General features: G+C 45.1%; 1 protein-coding gene across 12 annotated transcripts in view; it reads left to right on the top strand.

The window, feature by feature from the left end:
- NPAS3 (neuronal PAS domain protein 3) overlaps positions 1-15,107 on the top strand; it is a gene marked incomplete at both ends in the record, with an annotated part of 867,736 nt that extends 852,629 nt beyond the window's left edge. For 8 of the 12 annotated variants that reach the window (XM_082647980.1, XM_082647978.1, XM_082647977.1 and 5 more), the window contains 3 exons: positions 8,208-8,355; positions 11,758-11,882; positions 13,747-15,107. In XM_082647980.1, the coding sequence (XP_082504106.1) occupies positions 8,208-8,355; positions 11,758-11,882; positions 13,747-15,107 (1,634 nt within the window). The remainder of the gene's footprint in view (positions 1-8,207; positions 8,356-11,757; positions 11,883-13,746) is intronic. The other 4 variants (XM_082647981.1, XM_082647979.1, XM_082647973.1 and 1 more) reach the window with 1 other exon arrangement.
- Between the last annotated feature and the right edge of the window lie 3,962 nt (positions 15,108-19,069).

The raw sequence follows: 19,069 nt of genomic DNA, 5'->3' as shown, positions 1-19,069 counted from the left end.
AACCCACCTGATTACAAGTAACAGAAAACCCAAGTAAAAATGACTTCAACTTCCTCTGTAATCGTCTTCACTTTCTCTTCATGATCAAAAGACAGCTGTAGCACAACCAATGATCAGTTCCTCACAGGACAATGTCCAAAGTCAGGAAAGGGTCAGTTGCTACTTTGTGTTCATTTTTTGAAAGAAAAGAAAATATTCTCACAGGCCCTCCAGGAAAGTCTCATTGTCCAGCATTTCATCAAATGTCCCAGCCTCAGCCACACGCTGGAGGGAATGACTGTGGCTGGTTTAAACAAACAGTTATCCCTCCTGAGAGTTGGGGGAAGACCACCACACATAAAGCCCCAAATGGGAGTTCTATTACCCAGGAAGAAGTGGTGGAATAGCTGTTCAGAGGACACTCAACGGTGACCACTACCTGGGAGAATCTGTAATGTTTTCACAACAAAGTACCAGGATTTCTGACGATCCACAGAACAGCTGAACACATGCCGTTTGTCTGGGCTCCTTTAAATAGTCCCGATTTTACGGAACACTAGTTTTTGTATACCTGTGCCTCACCACTTAGATAGTTCTTGCTCAAGGTATTTAGTAGGCTTAATGAAACGACTGTATCCAGAAACACAGAGTCTGCCAGAGACATAAAATAAACCTGCCTATAAGGGGGAAGGGGAGGGTGGGACGAATTGGGAGATTAGGATTGACATATATATACCACCATGCGTAAAACAGATAGCTAGTGGAAACCTGCTATAAAGCACAGGGAGCTCAGCTCGGTGCTCTCTGACGACCTAGACGGGTGGGACGGGTGGGCAGGGGGTGGGAGGGAGATCCGAGAGGGAGGGGATATAGGTATGCGTACGGCTGATTCACTTCACTCTACAGCAGAAGCTAGCACAGCATCGTAAAGCAATTATACTCCAATAAAAATTTAAAAAGATTCACCTCATCTTTTTACCTTTTTTTAGGTCTCCCTCCATCCCAGCTTAACCTCCCCAGTACTCCATTTCTCTTCTTTTTTTTTTTTTTTTTTTTTTTTTTTTTTTTTTTTTTGGGTGTACGCGGGCCTCTCACTATTGTGGCCTCTCCCGTAGCGGAGCACAGGCTCCGGAGGCACAGGCTCAGCGGCCATGGCTCACGGGCCCAGCCGCTCCGCGGCATGTGGGATCTTCCCGGACCAGGGCATGAACCCGCGTCCCCTGCATCGGCAGGCGGACTCTCAACCACTGCGCCACCAGGGAAGCCCTCTCTTCATTTTTAAAGGAAGGTGAAGGATTTACCCAGGCCAGGTTGGACCTGCTGTGCTTTCATAGGCCTCCACGCCACTTTCCATAAATCATCACCATGATAAACTTACTAGTAAAAATGACTGATAAGCATCTGACTCCCGTTCAAAGACAAGTAAATCCTTATTTTCAGAAGGAAGAAAACATTTTCAACAGTCTCCCACAGTAGAGAGACTTCCCCCCTGAGTCTCGTTGTGCAGTGTTTCATCATATTCCAAACCTAAACCAATCCCCGGGAAGGGAGACAGAATTTCTGGGACCAGTTCAGACTCAGACAGGAGTTCAGGCCAGTGACAGATTTTGCTAACTTTGCTATCCCCCAGTGCCCGGCACAGAGAGGCACATTCAAAACAATTATTTATTGAATGAGTGGATAAATCCACCATTTCCCTGATTTCCTAGTCATAAATCTTAATTCCATGCGCAAGAGTTCACTGTGTCCCTTTATATAACAAAACCCCCAACAAAAAAGAAGGTGTGGAGGCTAAAGAATACTCTGTTCTTAACTATTTCAGGTCAGGAATAAACAGTACTGAAACTCCCTGACTGGCCTGAACACAGCTTAAAAAAAATCTGAGATCTCGGATGTCACTCGCGCCAACAATTACTTTGACTCTTCCGGTCCTAGAACGTGATCCCCTCAATGTTCAAAAGCCTTGGTCTCCAACTCAGCACGTTATCATCAAGGAAAGGGGAATTTATTTTTTAAACTTAACAAATTGATATGTTCTCAATCAATGAAAAGTTTTCTACAGGATTCAGTATTAACAGTTAATAAAAATCTGTCAGTCGGCGGTGGTGATATAGGAAAAAACCTCTTCTGAGGTTATAAATCACACAGATAGCAATTCAAGCAGGGCCTGTCATTAGGATATTAGGGGGAAAATCCATAGATGATGCATAGTCATTCACAGACCATCCACGGGTCTTCTGTCCTTAAGCTCGTAACTCACATTAAAGTATCAAATAGCATTCAATTTGATCAGCACGTAAATTTACAAAAAAACTAAAAACCAATCTGTGGATGCCTGCTATTTAAGACATCTAGCTCACTAATTGCAAAATCTATAGGAAAGTCTGCACGGCATCAAAGCCTGGCTTGATCCTATGAGCAGTTCTAAATGAAAAACTGTCTCTATTGTAAGTAAATAAAGCGCTAAAGGCACAGGTCCTGGCTCTAACGCTGTCTCTCTTGTGGGTTTTGAAAATGACCTCTGTAAGCATCAAGGACTATAACTTTTTAGATAAAGAAACCTGTTCTTGTTTTAAGTCTATGTCAGGTTCATTCCCTATAGCCCCCAGTTTTCAAAAGCAGAAGAAAAAGTAATCCAGAGTTTAAAAAAGAAAAAAAAAAAAAAAAAAAGTCCTGTTTCCAGAATGAAGTTCCCTGTCAGCCTGCCTTGGGCCTTAGGTGGAGAAGCAGAGATTAAAGAGTCAGTATTCTTTTTCATGTTTCATCTGCCAGTTTTGTGAATGTAGAAAGAAAAACCGGTAGCTACAGCCAAGCACCCAACGGTGGTATTAAGTAGAAAGTGTGATTCGAGCACACACCCCCTAACTTCCACGCTCTCCACATTAGTGAATTCAAAATTAATTTTTGAGTATCTAGCAGAAAACCCCCCACTCCCCATTCTCTGCAGCCATTGATGAAGGTAGCTCAAGGGGGGGTGAGCTGAGCAGCAGATGCACCCTCATATTGCCGTGACGATAATGAAGCTCTTTGTTCAGCTGTGTGAATGTCAAGTGTGAAAATCTCCGATGATCTCACCATTTCCTATTTATTCTATACTTACCTGAATACACCAAGTATTACAGCTTTTTAATGCATATGCAAACCTCTAAAATGTCCTTTTGTGAGACACTTTGCTAAAAGACCGCTTTTGAGATGTCTTCTTCATCTCCTCTTCAGACTGAATTAGACTGCTTCCTTCTTTTGAAGACACAAGTAACTCACTATTTAGAATCTTTGGCTTTGATTTTGTGGAACAGCCCAACAGGAAGAGACCATGTTCTCTTTTTTCCTCCATATTTCTGAAGGCAAACTTGGACTGATTTGTTTTGAGTTACTAACAGAGTTATGTTCCTGCCACAGACACAGGCTTCCTTTATGTCCTTTCAATCATCAGTCTATCTCTGTGGACAAAGTTTTCCTAAGGAACACTGAAATCCCTCTGTTGGTCACTGCGTGCAGAGCCATAGATGTGCACTCCAGCAAGAGCTCATCAGATTTGGGGGGGGGTAGTTTTTCTCTATAAGGAGTACATTTCTTGTATGCCTGCCACTAAGCTCAAACCAAGAGGCCAGGTGACTTTTTAAAAAGATAGTCGATCAATCTGAGCATCCAGTCTTTGTGGGGCAAAGTGCGTATGTGATGTAAAAGGTCACGTGTTCTAACACATAAGCGTTTTTCTTTGGATTGAACTGCATTTGCCACTCCCTTCACAATTAGGGGTGGGTGGTATTTTGACACTTAGAGACAAAAATGGTCAAATGAGCAGGGCTAGAATGGTTCCCCCAGCAAGATAAGTCTCTCCTTGTCTGTAGTAGTTTCTTCTCCCAAATGCAGGGTCATTTCTGTCCTCTGAAGAGCACAGTCTGTAACTCAAAGGCACCTGTAGCTTGGAAGGTGGAGCAGTACTGATGACAACTTCTTGGTTTTCCTCAGAGCTGAGCAATTACAGCCAAGCAATTGGCTACATCCTGGACTTCAGGGCTCAAAGGAGCAAGTTGTCGTGCAGTAGCAGAGGCATCCATGGTTATACCTGAGACCATCCAACACTGAAAGGGCATCTGGGAGAAACACAGTCAGCCTCCCTGTGTCTTCACGTTTACCCTCTAAAACCTAAGAAAAGGCCATTTCAGTGTTTTGAGACCCTTAAATAAAAACTAATCCCTATTGCACAGTCTTAAAGACATCTTTCTAGAAATGTTATGATGTGATCATTGAATTCAGTGGGCACACATAGGCTGCTCTACCAAAAGGTTTGGACAGCAAAAAGTAAACTTTGGGATAAGCCAAAGAGAAGATGCCAGGTTATGTGTTAGAAGTACTCAGACCGTATCACAGTGTAAGACTAAAAATAAGATCCTCATAGATATTTCCTCTCTCTCTCGGTTTCCTCTCTTTATAGTTTGAGCACACTGTTATGAATGTTCTCCTGGGCTCATTGGTTTGATGAGGATCTATCTCTTTTCAAGGGACAATTAACTGGTTTTTAAGGACTTCCATACCAAGTAACTTACATCATGCTATTTCTGGTTTTCTCCACAAAAGGGATTTTGTGAAATAAACTAACACAGACATTCTCTCATTTCTCTCCATTATTTAAAGCTAAAAACCCCAAAATAAAAACAGCAGCCCTGGATTAGAGAGTATCAAAAAAGTTTTTGTGTTTTTCAAGTTGTCTAATTTATTACAAACTAAAAATCTCTTTCAAACTGGCACCAAAGTGGCTTTTCTTCCTGAGCTGATTAGGACCACATGAGCTCAGGAAAAGCTGTCAGATCCTGCCTCTGGCACAGCTGGAACGATCCAACTGATTTGCCAGTATGATTTTTTTTTTTTTTTAAAGCAGGAAGCTTCATCCACAAATCATAAATTTATATTCTAGAGCCCAAAGCAAAAATTATTCCTTGTTCATTTTAAAAGAAGCAAAATTCCATTGTGACCGCTTTTATGGGTCCTCCTGAAAAACAGACGCAACTGGGGTGATCTTTTAGTCAACGTTTCATGCTATAATAGGAGCTAACTCGGCGCCTTATCTTGAGTTATCTAGATTCCCACGGATACGTGGGGATGTCATTCAGAAAACACTGAACCTCAGGAAACAGTCATGATCCAAGACCATGCTGGAATGTCTACCTTGTCAGAATTCTGTTTGTCAGGCTGGCCCAGGGCAAATTAATGGATTAGGTTAAACTTGTCTTCTTGAGCTGACGGTGATGGGCCCCTGGATCTGCTCTGTGGTGTGGACCACGGTAAGTGAAGGCACTCAAGCAGCTCCTGACTCCCCAGGGAACCCCTCAGGGGTCCTTTTCTCCGCAGCTCTTTCACCACCACTTCATCACGTAAACTTGCCTGGCCTGCCTCTCTCTCACTGAGGTCTCCTCTCTTTGCTAGACGGCCCTTGGCCTGGGGGATAAATAATATTCGTGGAATCATGGGTCCTAATAACTTTGTATTTATCTTCTCAGGAAACACAGATGCACCTAATCAGACCCAGAGTCGTGCTGCCTTAACCCAAAAAGGTGCATTTCAGAAAGGAGATTTTGTTTGTTTCTCTGTTTCTTTGTTTGTAAGTAAGAGAAAGTATTATTAGGAAGGAGAGGGCGTGGTGATCTTTCTGCTGATTCTGCAAACTCTAATTTGACTTTATAGTTTCTGTCTCACTTTACCCCTTGCTACGCACTGTATTGTGGGGTCTTTTTTTTTTTTTTTTTTTTTTTTAAATTTTGCCTGCTTTGGGTCAAATTCCAGTCGAAAATCCCCAGCCAGGCTGGGCTGGTCTAGCCTACCATCTCAGTGTTTTCTTCACGTGACTCTATAAAAGGGGCTTCTTAGTCTCTTTGCCTTTATTAAAAATACTAGAACCATTTGAAATTATCCCTTATTCCAGATACACAGCAGGTAGAATTATACACCAACCACTGATTGGGATGCTCTAAGTATTTCTGTGAAAATAGTGGGCAGAATTTCATAACCCATCCTTCCTCTATTAATAGTTAACCAGGTTGAGAGGATTTGAATAAAAGCACATCTTGTTGCATGCAACAATGGTTTGACAGAAGTGCTGTATGGCAGAGTCAGTATTTTACTGCTTTCAGCTTCACTACACAGTTTTGGAGCCGGGGAAGCCATGCATGCCGAATGGCAGAACTTACAATCGCCTACAAAAGCAGAGTACAGCCCTACCTGTGGAGCCTCACCACTAAGAGAAGGTGACAGTTCCGGGTTTTAAAAATACCCTGAACTGTGGAATAGTTTCTGAATAGAACTCGCCGCTCTTTGAAGCACTCATCAAAGCAAGGCTTTTTCAAGCAACTGTTAAGACATAAGTATTACATTTTACAACCATCCATGTCGTCTACTGTGAGACAAAAAAAGAGAGAGAATGGGAGAAAAGCGTTGAAGTTTATATGTTTATGGATAAAATATATGGAGGTTTGATTTTTGACCACTTTCAGAGCTAGGAAGAGTGGCTCCGACATGATGATGGGAAGACCTTCCACAGCCTTAAACACAGCCCTTTTCCAAAGTGACTTCCCTTTACCCATCCACCCCCCCCCAAAAAAAATCAAAACGTACTTCATGAAACTATTGTATATGAAGCACTTATTAGCCATAATTAAATGGACAATATGAATTTACTACGTCTTTAGGACTCTGGCTTGTTCTGGTTTAGAGCAAGATGATTAATGCAAATACATATTACTTGAGATAACCATTTAGCAGCTAATTTAGCCAAATTTATTACAGCAGTTAGAGGTTTTTCATTTTAGCAGACGGAGACAAGGACGTGCCAAAAGTGGGCAGCGTGGACGAGTGCACACTGCCCTCTAGTGGCCGGCCAGCTGGCGCGCTGTCGGGGGGTGTGGAGTCTCCAATTCGTATCCAAGCGATAACAGCGGGTTGTGCACGTTTCCGGCATCCTTTTAAACCCTTTCCATCCGTAGCACTTTATTTCAGGGGCTGATTTACTGCACTCTTCCCCCTTTTACTAGCTCAAGCGTGCCCAGATACAAATCAAATCCATTTCAACTTGGCAAGATTTTGGTTAAAGTATCATTTTTAACATCTGCATTTTAAAGCTCTCTTTCCGTGGATATTTAATGGCACCGTTTCACATTACTGATTGTTTTTACTTGTTCCTTCATTTGGGGCCATATTTCAGCGTCTGTGTGGAGCTGTCACTCTGTTTGGCTCTAGCCAAGTCAAACCTGTGCTTCGCTTAGGCCGGTGTTTCTGTCTGACTTGGTGAGGGAATGTATTTTGTTCCAACGTTCAGCAGATTTCTCACCAGAATCTCCCCTGACTGACCCATGTAGATTTAGTTCTTACCATAAATTCTGTTCGACAAGATCAAAAGGAACCGATACATAAGGACACGGGTTGATACTGCTCGCACTGAGGTGAAATGATCAAAGACAGAGGAGGAAAGCATCTTTGGAACCATTCAGATATCCAGAATCGCAAAGAGAGCTACCTGGAAGCTATGAATAAATCACACCCAAATCTGCCTTTGTTCCCATCCGATGTCAAACCCACTGACAATATCCACACCGCATTAGGTGTTCTGTGAGCCAGAAAGATGTGCAGTCCTGTTATCCTTCCTATCACACCATGACTGTCCAAAATGGAATGAAGTCTTGCTACAAACGCTAGTAACCCTAGCTCCGGAGCTACTGCTCCACTGAATTGGTGATTTTATTTGTCCTACTAATGGCATTCTACATTAAGCGTACAGAGGGGCACCCCTGGCTGGGGGCGGGACCTCCCCTTTCTTTTTTAAAAAAATTTATTTATTTATTTTTGGCTGCGTTGGGTCTTCGTTGTTGCCCGCGGGCTTTCGCTAGTTGCGGTGAGCAGGGGCTACTCTTCGTTACGGCGCGTGGGCTTCTCATTGCGGTGGCTTCTCTTGTCGTGGAGCAGGCGGGCTTCAGTAGTTGTGGCTCGCAGGTTCTACAGTGCAGGCTTAGTATTTGTGGTGCACAGGCTCAGTTGCTTAGTTGCTCCGCGGCATGTGGGATCTTCCCGGATCAGGGCTCGAACCCGTGTCTCCTGCACTGGCAAGCGGATTCTTAACCACTGCGCCACCAGGGAAGTCCGGGACCTCCCCTTTCTAAGCTTCAGATTTTGCAGAGATGATAACCATTTCGTCCCAGTCCTAATATGCAATGCCTTCTATTCTGTTTTTTCACCAGTGCTGAATAAGGGCCAATGTGTGACAAAGTACTATCGTTGGATGCAGAAGAATGGAGGATATATTTGGATACAGTCTAGTGCCACAATAGCTATTAACGCCAAGAACGCAAATGAGAAAAACATCATCTGGGTGAATTATCTTCTGAGGTATATTTTGGAATTCTTTTTCATTTCCATCTCAGTTATAAAACATGCAGCCCAATGGTAAATAGCTGAAATGTTGTATTATCTTTTGACAGTATCTGGTGTGGAATTATATGGAAATTCTGCTTTTCTTTCCACAAGATTCAAAGAAATGGGAAAAGTTCAAAGCCATGTCGGTAGGGACTTCGAGGGCAGATTTGTGAAATGTTCAGTAGTTCTTGGTCTGCCAACCTTGGGGCAGTTCTGCAGAGGTTGCTTTGGTTTCCCCACAAATGTTCGGGCCAGAAAAAGAACACAGACGTTTGCCTCCAGTGGAAGCGTTCAAAAAGCATCTCCTTCTCCGCCACACGTTCTCATACTCATGCGCTCCAACCCTTGTGAAAATTATGAAAAGGGGATGCGGAAGAAGTGGCAGAATTCATATTCCTCCTGTATCCCATGTCTTTGAAGTCCTCAGCCTATCATGTAGGGTCGGATTCCCCAGACATTCGAGTGTTGGTAAGCAAAGGGAGTCACTTTGCCAGAACTGACACAATTTCAGTGTAAAAACGAAGGCAGTCTTCTTTTGCCTGCCCTGGGATCTCAGGCAAGGGCGACCGCTGTTTTAACGCATCCTCCAATTTATATCCATTAATGCAGCCAAGCTCAACAGCCTCCTGAATTCCAGCGTGCAACACCCCTCGTCTCTCCGTCCTCATCTGCTGCCTGTGGATTCAGGCTAGCACCAACGTAACCAAGACGCATAGCCTGGGTGGTCTGCGTCTGGGGACAAGCCTTCTGGGAGGTTCTCCACCAATCCTGCCATGAAGCTATCCAAATGCTCAGCCTGGCTCCCTCCCACCATTGTCACTCTAGTCTTTGGCTCCTCTTGGCCTAAAGCCACCAGGCAGGGCCCACATGTGGTCTGAGGAGGAAAACTTCCAGCGGGTCTTATGAATGGAAGTTGTTGCCCTTTGACTGATAATGTCGACAGGGAGTACCGGATCCCATTTTTCTTTGAGACAGAGATGCAGACAGCCATGGCTCATCAGCACGCTGACCCTTCAGAGTGTGTTCGCGTCCGCTGGTGACGACTTGAAGGCATGAACGTGCTTGCTTCCAATAGCATATCAATCAGACACTGAGGATTATGGCTCTAGAGAGGGCTTTAATGTGCACCACTTAGAAGAGTCTTCATTCATCTACTTTCTTTTCCCTTTTTTGACCTCTTCTACTCTACATTAATTCTCTCTAAAGGTAAAAGTACGGGTATCTAATGGGGCTTTCTCCAACGCCTGCTCTTCATGCAAACTAGCCCCTGTGTTTGTGATATGCTCAAGACGGGTTCTGCTATCAGGGAATTCTTCGACTTAGAGGTGTACGGAACAGTGGCTGTATGCAATGCAGAAGGTTATAAAAACTCACATGCCAAAGAGAAGACAGAATATTGTGGCACTGACATTCACTGTGCCAAGGAGACCCGTTATTAGTAAAAATTAGACATTAGTAACAGGGACACCGTAGACTGTAGGATGGCCGTCCCCCTGGCTGCTGGAGCCTAGGGCACTAAAGTAATCCCTATGGTTGTTCATCTCATTCAGGGAGACTTCTTCCCTTCTGGATCTTTCTTACTGCCTCATCAGCCTCATGACTTCCTACTCTGCCCCCAAACAGAGGGAGTGAGGAGGGGTGAGGAGAGGGCAGCTGGTGCTACTTTGGATCCACACTTGGTCTAGCCTAGGATCACATGGTACAAGCTCATGAGCGTTTGGTGTTCCTGGCCCGCCTAATTCCATACGGAGAAGAAGGAAGCAGTTTGGGTACCAAAGCCCAGCCTTCAGGCTCAAAAAGCCTCGATCTCAGGCATGCCAGACGTGTTTCAGCTGACCTGAAGGCTCACCCTGGGTTCAATAATAGAAGACTGGGAGTTGGCCGACAAGGGACTTGGGAACCAACATGGCATCTGGACCAAAGGAGACTGACATACATGAGCTTTAGCAGAGGAAGCTCCCCAGGTCTGTCACTCATCAGGATCACTTCTCCAGGCTGGAGGTCTAGGAAGAAGGGCCTTGGCCTGATAGCAACTACTGAAGTTGGTTTTTCTTTCCCACATTCCTGTCCTTTGTTCTTCCCCAAGCAGTATTTTCATGCTCCCTCTTCCTGGCCAGAATCCCTCACTTCTGGGCTCCATCCAGGCTTGCACGTCCCTGTTCTGAAATTACTGCTCCTCCGGTCTTCTTCCTGTACCCTCACAACACCTGGTAGAATTACAGAAACTGTGTAAGGGCTAAGGCTACCTTCCCAGCATCTGGTTCATTGGATCATCTAGAGACAGCTCTCTGCTGACACTAATTCACACTAAGGAGTAAAGCCCTGATAAGTTATCTTAGTGAATGAACCCCCCTGGGATATTTGCAGTTTTAGTGTAGTTACTGAAACAGTGACTCTTTGATACAGGAATTTCACTAGAAATTAGCTAGTGAGTCATAGAGACCTATGGAAGGTCTCTGGCTGACTGGCCATGATAGAAGGACAGAAGAGGGATTTTCCATTTGGAGGCAAGAGACTTTCCTAGTGCCTTCAGATTATGCAGCTGGTACTGCTCACATGCTGGCCTGGCCTTGGAGTGGCATTTCTAGAAGATCGCTGACTGACCGAACACACTCCCTTTTCCAGAGGAGGCTTGTTTCTGAATTAAAAATAGAACAAAAATTAAGCACTTTTGTACAAATGGGGTTAGCTTCATTCTTTCACACTGGGACTCTCCCCACTGCAATCAGATTTCCAGCTAACAAGCCACAGGTGTACGCCACACGAGCGGATGAAAATGTGATTGTAATGGGTGTGTTGACAGTTCGGTAGCCATAATCCAGGCAGCCCAAGGTGCACCTGTGCATCTGTCAGATCGTTAGGTGCTGAGGGCTCTGCCCCCCAACTTCCCGCCCCCAATAGCCTTAGAGCCACCTGAACAGCTGAGGACACTCCGTCAAGGAGCCAAGACAAGGGTACTGAAGCAATGGACTCATCAGGAGCCCAGGAGAAGGCAGGGCACACCGGGAGGCAGGGGAATGAATTGTTGAGGGTGCTTCTCTCATCCTCCCTTCCCCCAGGTGTGGTACTGGGAGGAATGTCAAGCAGCCCAGTTCCCTGGCCCCCAGTGGTACCTGATTATTTGAAAGCTTTTTGGCGGCTTTCACGTAGCATTTGGGTATTCAGTCATTGTGGCAAGGTGCACCTATTGCCCAGCGCATGCAATCCAAGCTTCTGTAAAAGTCCCATGATGAGCTGAGAAATGATTGCATGCTTAGTCTTTCAAACCCTCTAAACTCCAGAAGTTTGGGGCAAGGAAGTGGGAAGAAGATGGTCAGAAGCAACCCATCCAGAATGGTTATCTGCACTCTTGATGAACACCTCCCTCCTCCACAGCAACCCCGAATACAAGGACACGCCAATGGACATCGCACAGCTTCCCCACCTGCCGGAGAAAACTTCGGAATCCTCAGAGACCTCCGACTCTGAGTCAGACTCTAAAGACACCTCAGGTATTACAGGTATTACGACTTCTCCGTGTTCTGCAGTTACGGCTTGCCTTTCCAAACTTGAGGGGTGGGCAACGGCCAAAGGAGTGTCATCTGAACGAAGCAACCGGTCAAACTTTATATAGGGATATATGTCACGTCAAGTTATTACTGAGTCTTTCTCAACACATATATGTATATATACTTATATACCAGTACATACAGATGTACACACTACATAAGTGCGTGCACATACATACAACACACATGTTTATGTATGTGGTGTTATGTAAATATATACATGCATATATGCATGTTGTGGTATGTATTCATACACATAGGTATATTATGGTGTATAAATATATATACACAAATATACAGAGAGATTGATTGATTGAGCCATCACTTAATGTCAGTCCTCCATACAGAAGAAGCCCGGCCCTAACCCCATAGCTAGCTCCAACCTCTTTACCAGAAGCAGACAGCAGGGCTATCTCTGTTGCTCCAAGACAGACCGTGACTTTGAGCCCCAAATATTCACATCCTCACCAAGCTGGGATTGAACCTCTAGAGTGGGATACTTAATGGCATCGGTAAATGACTCTTTCTGGGTGCCGTCTGTTACTCATTTTCTGAATCTATGCTGAACAAATCCATGCCTTCCCATTCCTAGTTATTTTGGGAAGCAAACTTTGAGTCGTTCTTTGGAGCACAGGAAAGCTAATAGAAAAATTTACTTTTAAAAAAAAAAAATTTACTTTTCCTCCACTTCCCAGTCCCCTTCCACAGACACGCAGAGATGCAAGGGGCACATAACTCATAGAATTTACGGCTGCAAAACATCCTAAGTCTCTCCTAACCCAGCCTTTTCTGCTTAATAAATAAAGGCCAGAGTAGTCACATGATTTGTCCAAGGTGCTAGTCCAGGCTGCCATCCAAAGGCAGAGCCATAAAATCAGCATCATCCCTAAAGGTTCTGAGGTTCTATCACTGAGAAAATCTATCCTCCCTAAAATGTGCCAGATGACTAGGGCACACCGGCCACAAACCCCATCCTTAGGGAACATGCTCCTGTACCGTATTCCCTCTACTCCAGACACAGCTTCAGGGAGGCCGAAGCAGGTGGGGAGGATCTTGATTGATTTCCTGTAAATTGCATTCATTCGAGAAAGTTCTTTACTAGGGCAGAGCTCTAGAACAGACAATCTCTGCTCCTTATTTATATAGTATATAGCAGTGAAGAAAAAAGACAAAAATTCCCTGCCCTGTGGAGCTTATATTCCAGTTGGGGGAAGAGGCAGAAGTAAATAAAAATAAAACATACAATGAATCAGATGGCGTTCAGTGCTCTAGAGAAAAATAACTTTAGGAATGGAGACTATGGTTTTCAATAACGAGCAGATATTTACCAGGGGAAGGTGCAGACCTCTTTGGAAAGTCACCTTGCAAATCATCATTTTTCTGTGTCACTACCACCTTATTCCCGGTTCTTTACTCCCGAGTCTGTGAGCATTTTCGCAGAACATCTCGAATGTTAACGTGCCTAAGAATCACCTGGGGATCCTGTTCAAATGAAGAATCTGATCCAGTAGGTCTGGCTGGAAGCCTGGGATTCTGCATTTGTAGCAAGCCTCCAGGTGATGCCAATGCTGCGGGCAGGTCCGGGGACCACACTTCTGAGTCAGGGTCCCTCTAATGTAGGTCCTCAAGAGAGGGAAAGCCCAGGCTTTAAGTAACCGAGGCAGTGGAGCAGCTCAGGATAAGGCGACGCCCCCCCCACCTCCGCCCTCCCCTCCCCCACCCCCGCAGGTGAGAGGTGGGTCTTGCCCTGCTAATCCGTTGTCTCCTGTGTCTCCTCTCCCGCCCCCTACCCGCCGCGGCCGCCGGCCCCACGCAGAGGACAACGAGAACTCCAAGTCCGACGAGAAGGGGAACCAGTCCGAGAACAGCGAAGACCCGGAGCCCGACCGCAAGAAGTCAGGCAACACGTGCGACAACGACATGAACTGCAACGACGACGGCCACAGCTCCAGCAACCCGGACAGCCGCGACAGCGACGACAGCTTCGAGCACTCGGACTTTGAGAACCCCAAGGCGGCCGAGGACGGCGGCGGCTTCGGCGCGCTGGGCCCCATGCAGATCAAGGTCGAGCGCTACGTGGAGAGCGAGTCGGACCTGCGGCTGCAGAACTGCGAGTCGCTGTCGTCGGACAGCGCCAAGGACTCGGACAGCGCGGGCGAGGCGGGCGCGCAGGCCTCCAGCAAGCACCAGAAGCGCAAGAAGAGGCGGAAACGGCAGAAGGGCGGCAGCGCCAGCCGCCGGCGCCTGTCCAGCGCGTCGAGCCCCGGCGGCCTGGACGCGGGCCTGGTGGAGCCCCCGCGGCTGCTGTCCTCCCCCAACAGTGCCTCGGTGCTCAAGATCAAGACGGAGATCTCGGAACCCATCAACTTCGACAACGACAGCAGCATCTGGAACTACCCGCCCAACCGGGAGATCTCGCGGAACGAGTCGCCCTACAGCATGACCAAGCCCCCCAGCTCCGAGCACTTCCCGTCCCCGCCCGGCGGCGCAGGCGGCGGGGGGCTGCACGTGGCCATCCCCGACTCGGTCCTCACTCCGCCCGGTGCCGACGGCACTGCCGCCGCCGCCGCCGCCCGCAAGACTCAGTTCGGCACTTCGGCCCCCGCGGCCTTGGCCCCCGTCGCCTCCGACCCGCTGTCGCCCCCGCTCTCGGCGTCCCCGCGGGACAAGCACCCTGGGGGCGGAAGCAGCGGCGGCGGGAGCGGCCCCGGAGCGTCCAACTCCTTGCTGTACACTGGGGACCTAGAGGCGCTGCAGAGGTTGCAGGCGGGCAACGTCGTGCTGCCGCTGGTGCACAGGGTGACCGGGACGCTGGCGGCCACCAGCACGGCCGCGCAGAGGGTCTACACCACGGGCACCATCCGCTACGCGCCAGCCGAGGTGACCCTGGCCATGCAGGGCAACCTGCTGCCCAACGCGCACGCTGTTAACTTCGTGGACGTTAACAGCCCGGGCTTCGGCCTTGACCCCAAGACGCCCATGGAGATGCTCTACCACCACGTGCACCGGCTCAACATGTCGGGACCGTTTGGCGGCACCGTGAGCGCGGCCAGCCTGACGCAGATGCCCACCGGCAACGTGTTCACCACGGCCGAGGGACTCTTCTCCACGCTGCCCTTCCCCGTCTACAGCAACGGCATCCACGCGGCACAGACTCTGGAGCGCAAGGAGGACTGAGCACCGCCCAGCGCGGCCCGGGGCTCTGCCCGGAGGCATCGTCGGAGTTTTCGTTTAGACCTTTGATTCTAGCACTTTGAATTCGAGCAGGTCAGCATCTTCTCTCGCCACGATGGTCCCCGTTCCATCCCCTCTTTCTTTCACTGGACTCATTCTTTCCTGTAAAGATATGTTTATTTTTGGCCTTCAGAGGGTCAGACGACCAGTTGCCTGCCATTTTGTCTTCTTCCGAGATGTGTGTTGGGTTGTTTTGCTTTCCTTTGCATCTTTATTAAGATGTCTTTAATGTGTATATGCCTCTGCCATTGAATACTCAGTCTTGTGGTCAAGAGATTTCTGAAATGACAACCATTGAGTTTTCTTCGTAAAGATCTTGATATGATCAAGATTGAAAGAGACAAGCATAAACAATGTGCCCTGTTTGACTAAGTCAAATGAAATGGGGTGGTGTTTTTGTTTCTGTTCCTAATTCCTTTGAAAATAGGGGGATAGTATTTTAGAATTTTATGCAGAATTTAATTCTCTTTTTATGGTTAAGATTTTAAGATTTTCTTACTTGCACATAAAAATAATTTTGGGTTCTTAAACTTAATTTCTGGCCTGTGACTAGAATGTTTAAAAAAAAAGTTGGACTAAATGTTAATTACTGAAACATTAACTTAATTTCTAAAACCATGGTGCTATCATTTATTAATCTGTAATGTCTTCATACAAAATGCAGCTCCTGGGCTGGGTTTTGAAAATAATGTGTTCTGTCCTGGTCTGGAGTCCATTGCTGCAGTCTCCTTGGTTAGTTAAGACAAAGCCCTCATTAATGTTTGCTGCAGGACTTAAAATTTTTTACCTCCCAACTAACATAGCCTCACATTAAATTTAATGGGTCAGGAGAGCCCTTTTTAAAAGGGCTTTTGGAAAACTCAATCAAACTGATTTGAGGAGCAGTTTAGGTACATACTGCCTTTCGTTGAGCTTTCTTTCTTTCCTTTTCTCAGTCTAACTGAGGCTAATTTTTGCAACTTCAATAACACTTTGGAGTAAAGAAGGAAAAAAATATTTAACGTTTTTTGATTTTTTCATTTCTTGCTAAAAAAAAGAAAAGGAAGGTTGTATTTTGAGGGACTGATTTGGTGGATTTTTTTTCCCCTTTGGTTCTTTTATTTCTAGGTTGGAACCAGTAAGGTTTAAAACTAAAGAATGGGTTAAAATAAGCTTCAAACAGATAACTGCAACTGCACATTAAGTTTAAAAAAAAAAAGAAAAAAAAAAGAAAAAGAAAAAGAAAAAAATACCCTATTTTGTCTTTGTTGCCAGAAATCAGTGTAGTGTCAAACACTCCAAATGACTGTCAAGTATAAACTCTTCTTCCACTCCATTTTTGTCAGCTGATTGTTAAGGCATCTAATAACAGATGTGAGAACTGTAATGTGTGCACTGTGTACGTGTCCTTGGCTGTCAGTCCATTGCAGTTTCAATGTGTGTTTCTATATGCAGTATATACTAAGCTAATGTAGTTGTTTTGTCCTTTGTCTTCTCTGTGCTCTATCTCTAGTACAGTCCCATTCCTGCAGTCCTAGTGAATCAGTGATTCTTGGGGGTTAGTGAGTTTTGTGTGGTGGCCTTCCTCTGTAACGTCACCCTATGCTGCTTCTACTGTCTGTGAATCTTCCATTTCACTTTTGAAGATTTCTGCTGTTGCTTTGCTGGTGTATATTCTCCCAACCTCTCCCCTTTCTCTCTCCCTCTCTCCCTCCCTGCTCCCTCCTTCCCTCCCTCCCTCCCTCTCTATCTTTCTCTCTCTCTCTCATCTCCCCTTTTCCTGCCTCATCTCCCCCCCAACCCCAACTTCTCCAAAATCTTTTTCATTCTCAGAGATAAAAAGACTCTTAACTAGCTCAAGGTTAATGGAGCCATTTTTCCCATAATGGAATTCTGGGTATGACTCTTTCTTCTGGAGTGCCACACAAAGCACTGAAGAATAACGCTCAGATATATGAAATAATTGATGCCACATAGCCTCAGTTGTTAACATTCCCAGAGTCCCTTGTGTTCTACCTATAAGCAGTGGGTGCTTTGCTTTGGTTTCCTTCCAGGTTGGCTGATGGAGCAATATATAAAGCAATTTACCAGTGAGACAGAAAATTATTTCAAAGGTCAACCAACATTTTTTAAAAACAAAAGGGGAGCGGTGGGGGGGGGGATGGACTATAGAATTGTCGTATATATTTGTTTATGTGTGCAATGCTAATATAGTAACTCGGCTATCCTTTGAATATCACTGTGTTGAGTGGATTCCTCCAGGCCCTTTGATTCCATGAGTTGGGCCCAAACCACTGTGGAATAGTGAAAAGAAGTTTAATGCCACAAATTCTAATAGTGAGCACTTACTTGAAGGATTTGAGTAGGTTTAGGAAGTGAAGAAGGCCAATCACGAAATTTAAAGAGTCATTTTGGAAGCTCTACTCTAGCTATTGAACAATCAAAGGAACGCACCTATCAGCTACAAAGAACAGCTAGACGGCTGTTTTTTATTTTCTTTTATAAATGTTTCTGTGTTGTGTCAAAATGATTTCTGGTGATTTAAACTAACAGATAATCACAGCTGCTGTCTAAATCCATAGTGTTAAAATTACAAAGTGGAAAAAAAAATACTTCATTACCTGTGAAGACTGTGTCTGTGTTTTTAACTATTTCTTGTACAAATATATGAAAACTTTTATGAGGAGACTGGTGCCAAGTAGCTGAATAATGGGGAAAGGGATGTTCTGTTCGTAAAAATCTTAGCAGTGTTACCAACTCTACAATATATATATAAAAAAAATTAAAACATTACAAAGCGACAGCTATGGTACATTTGTTTTGTGTGAAGCTAACGGGACCTAACTTCCTGAGTGCCTGGCTCATTTTGAAACATTTTTTTTCATTGACCATTTATAATGCTGCAAATCAGAAATGTACATACTTCATTTACAACAGGGTTCTTTTTATACTTTTGTAGCTTCTCATACATGTCACATACATGGTTGTCTTTATGTAACTTAATTTTTCATCTGCAGGTGCCATTTTCATAATAAACTTCTCTTGGATTTGTTACTATCTGGCATCATTTCTTTTACATGTAACCATCCTAACTAATGAATGCTGGTAGTATTTGTTTAAGCAGGTACCTTGGTCATTATTCTTGATTTGAACAAAACAGAAAAAAATTTTTAAAGCATCCATGTTTTTGCTAGTTTTGGACAAAATGCATAGCTTGTGTACCGATGAGGCTGACCGACAAGGCACAGATTAAGATGCTAATCCAAATACTACATCAAATGTGCAACCATCCTAGATTCTCAGCTACCCCAACTCATTGTCACATGAGCATTACTATGTACGTTATCAGAGCTGAACAACGGGCCTGCGACATTAACCACTATGGGAAGTGTGCATTTTTTCTTGATTAACGCACAGTAAATGATGAGAGTTTTCATACATTAATCATTGAAAATGCACTCGAGATTTTCACTTATTATGAGCTCTAATGTATAACCAACTGTTCCATTGCTTATGTCTTCTCTTTATACTAAATATGTATTTTCTTTCTCCAGATAAGCCAAGTCAGTCATGACTGTGCTGTGTTATTGGGTAGGTCAGCATCCAGCCTGTCCCTTTTTGAGGCAGGTCAGCTGGCCAACTCCAAAAAATAAACAAAGAGGGAAAACTTCAGCCGCTCTCTCAAAGTTAAGGATACAGGTGGGTCACCTGTTAAGTCTGTGCTCTCCAGAAAAGGAAGACACATGGATGGGTTGAGTGGAAAGAAAAGGCAAACACTTTGTCCATAATCTCCCAACTATAGTGATTATCATGTCCTACGTTAAGTCTTTGATGACATTTGCTAATTTGAGGGTACCTTTGGTTAACGGAGGATAGCTTCAGACTGGTGGATGTGGAAATGCAGTTATGGTTGTGGGGTCCTAGAT

Source organism: Grampus griseus (assembly GCF_964374135.1).
Source record: "Grampus griseus genome assembly, chromosome: 2".
In the NCBI taxonomy this organism is placed as follows: domain Eukaryota; kingdom Metazoa; phylum Chordata; class Mammalia; order Artiodactyla; family Delphinidae; genus Grampus; species Grampus griseus.
This window is presented reverse-complemented; position numbering and strand designations above follow the sequence as displayed.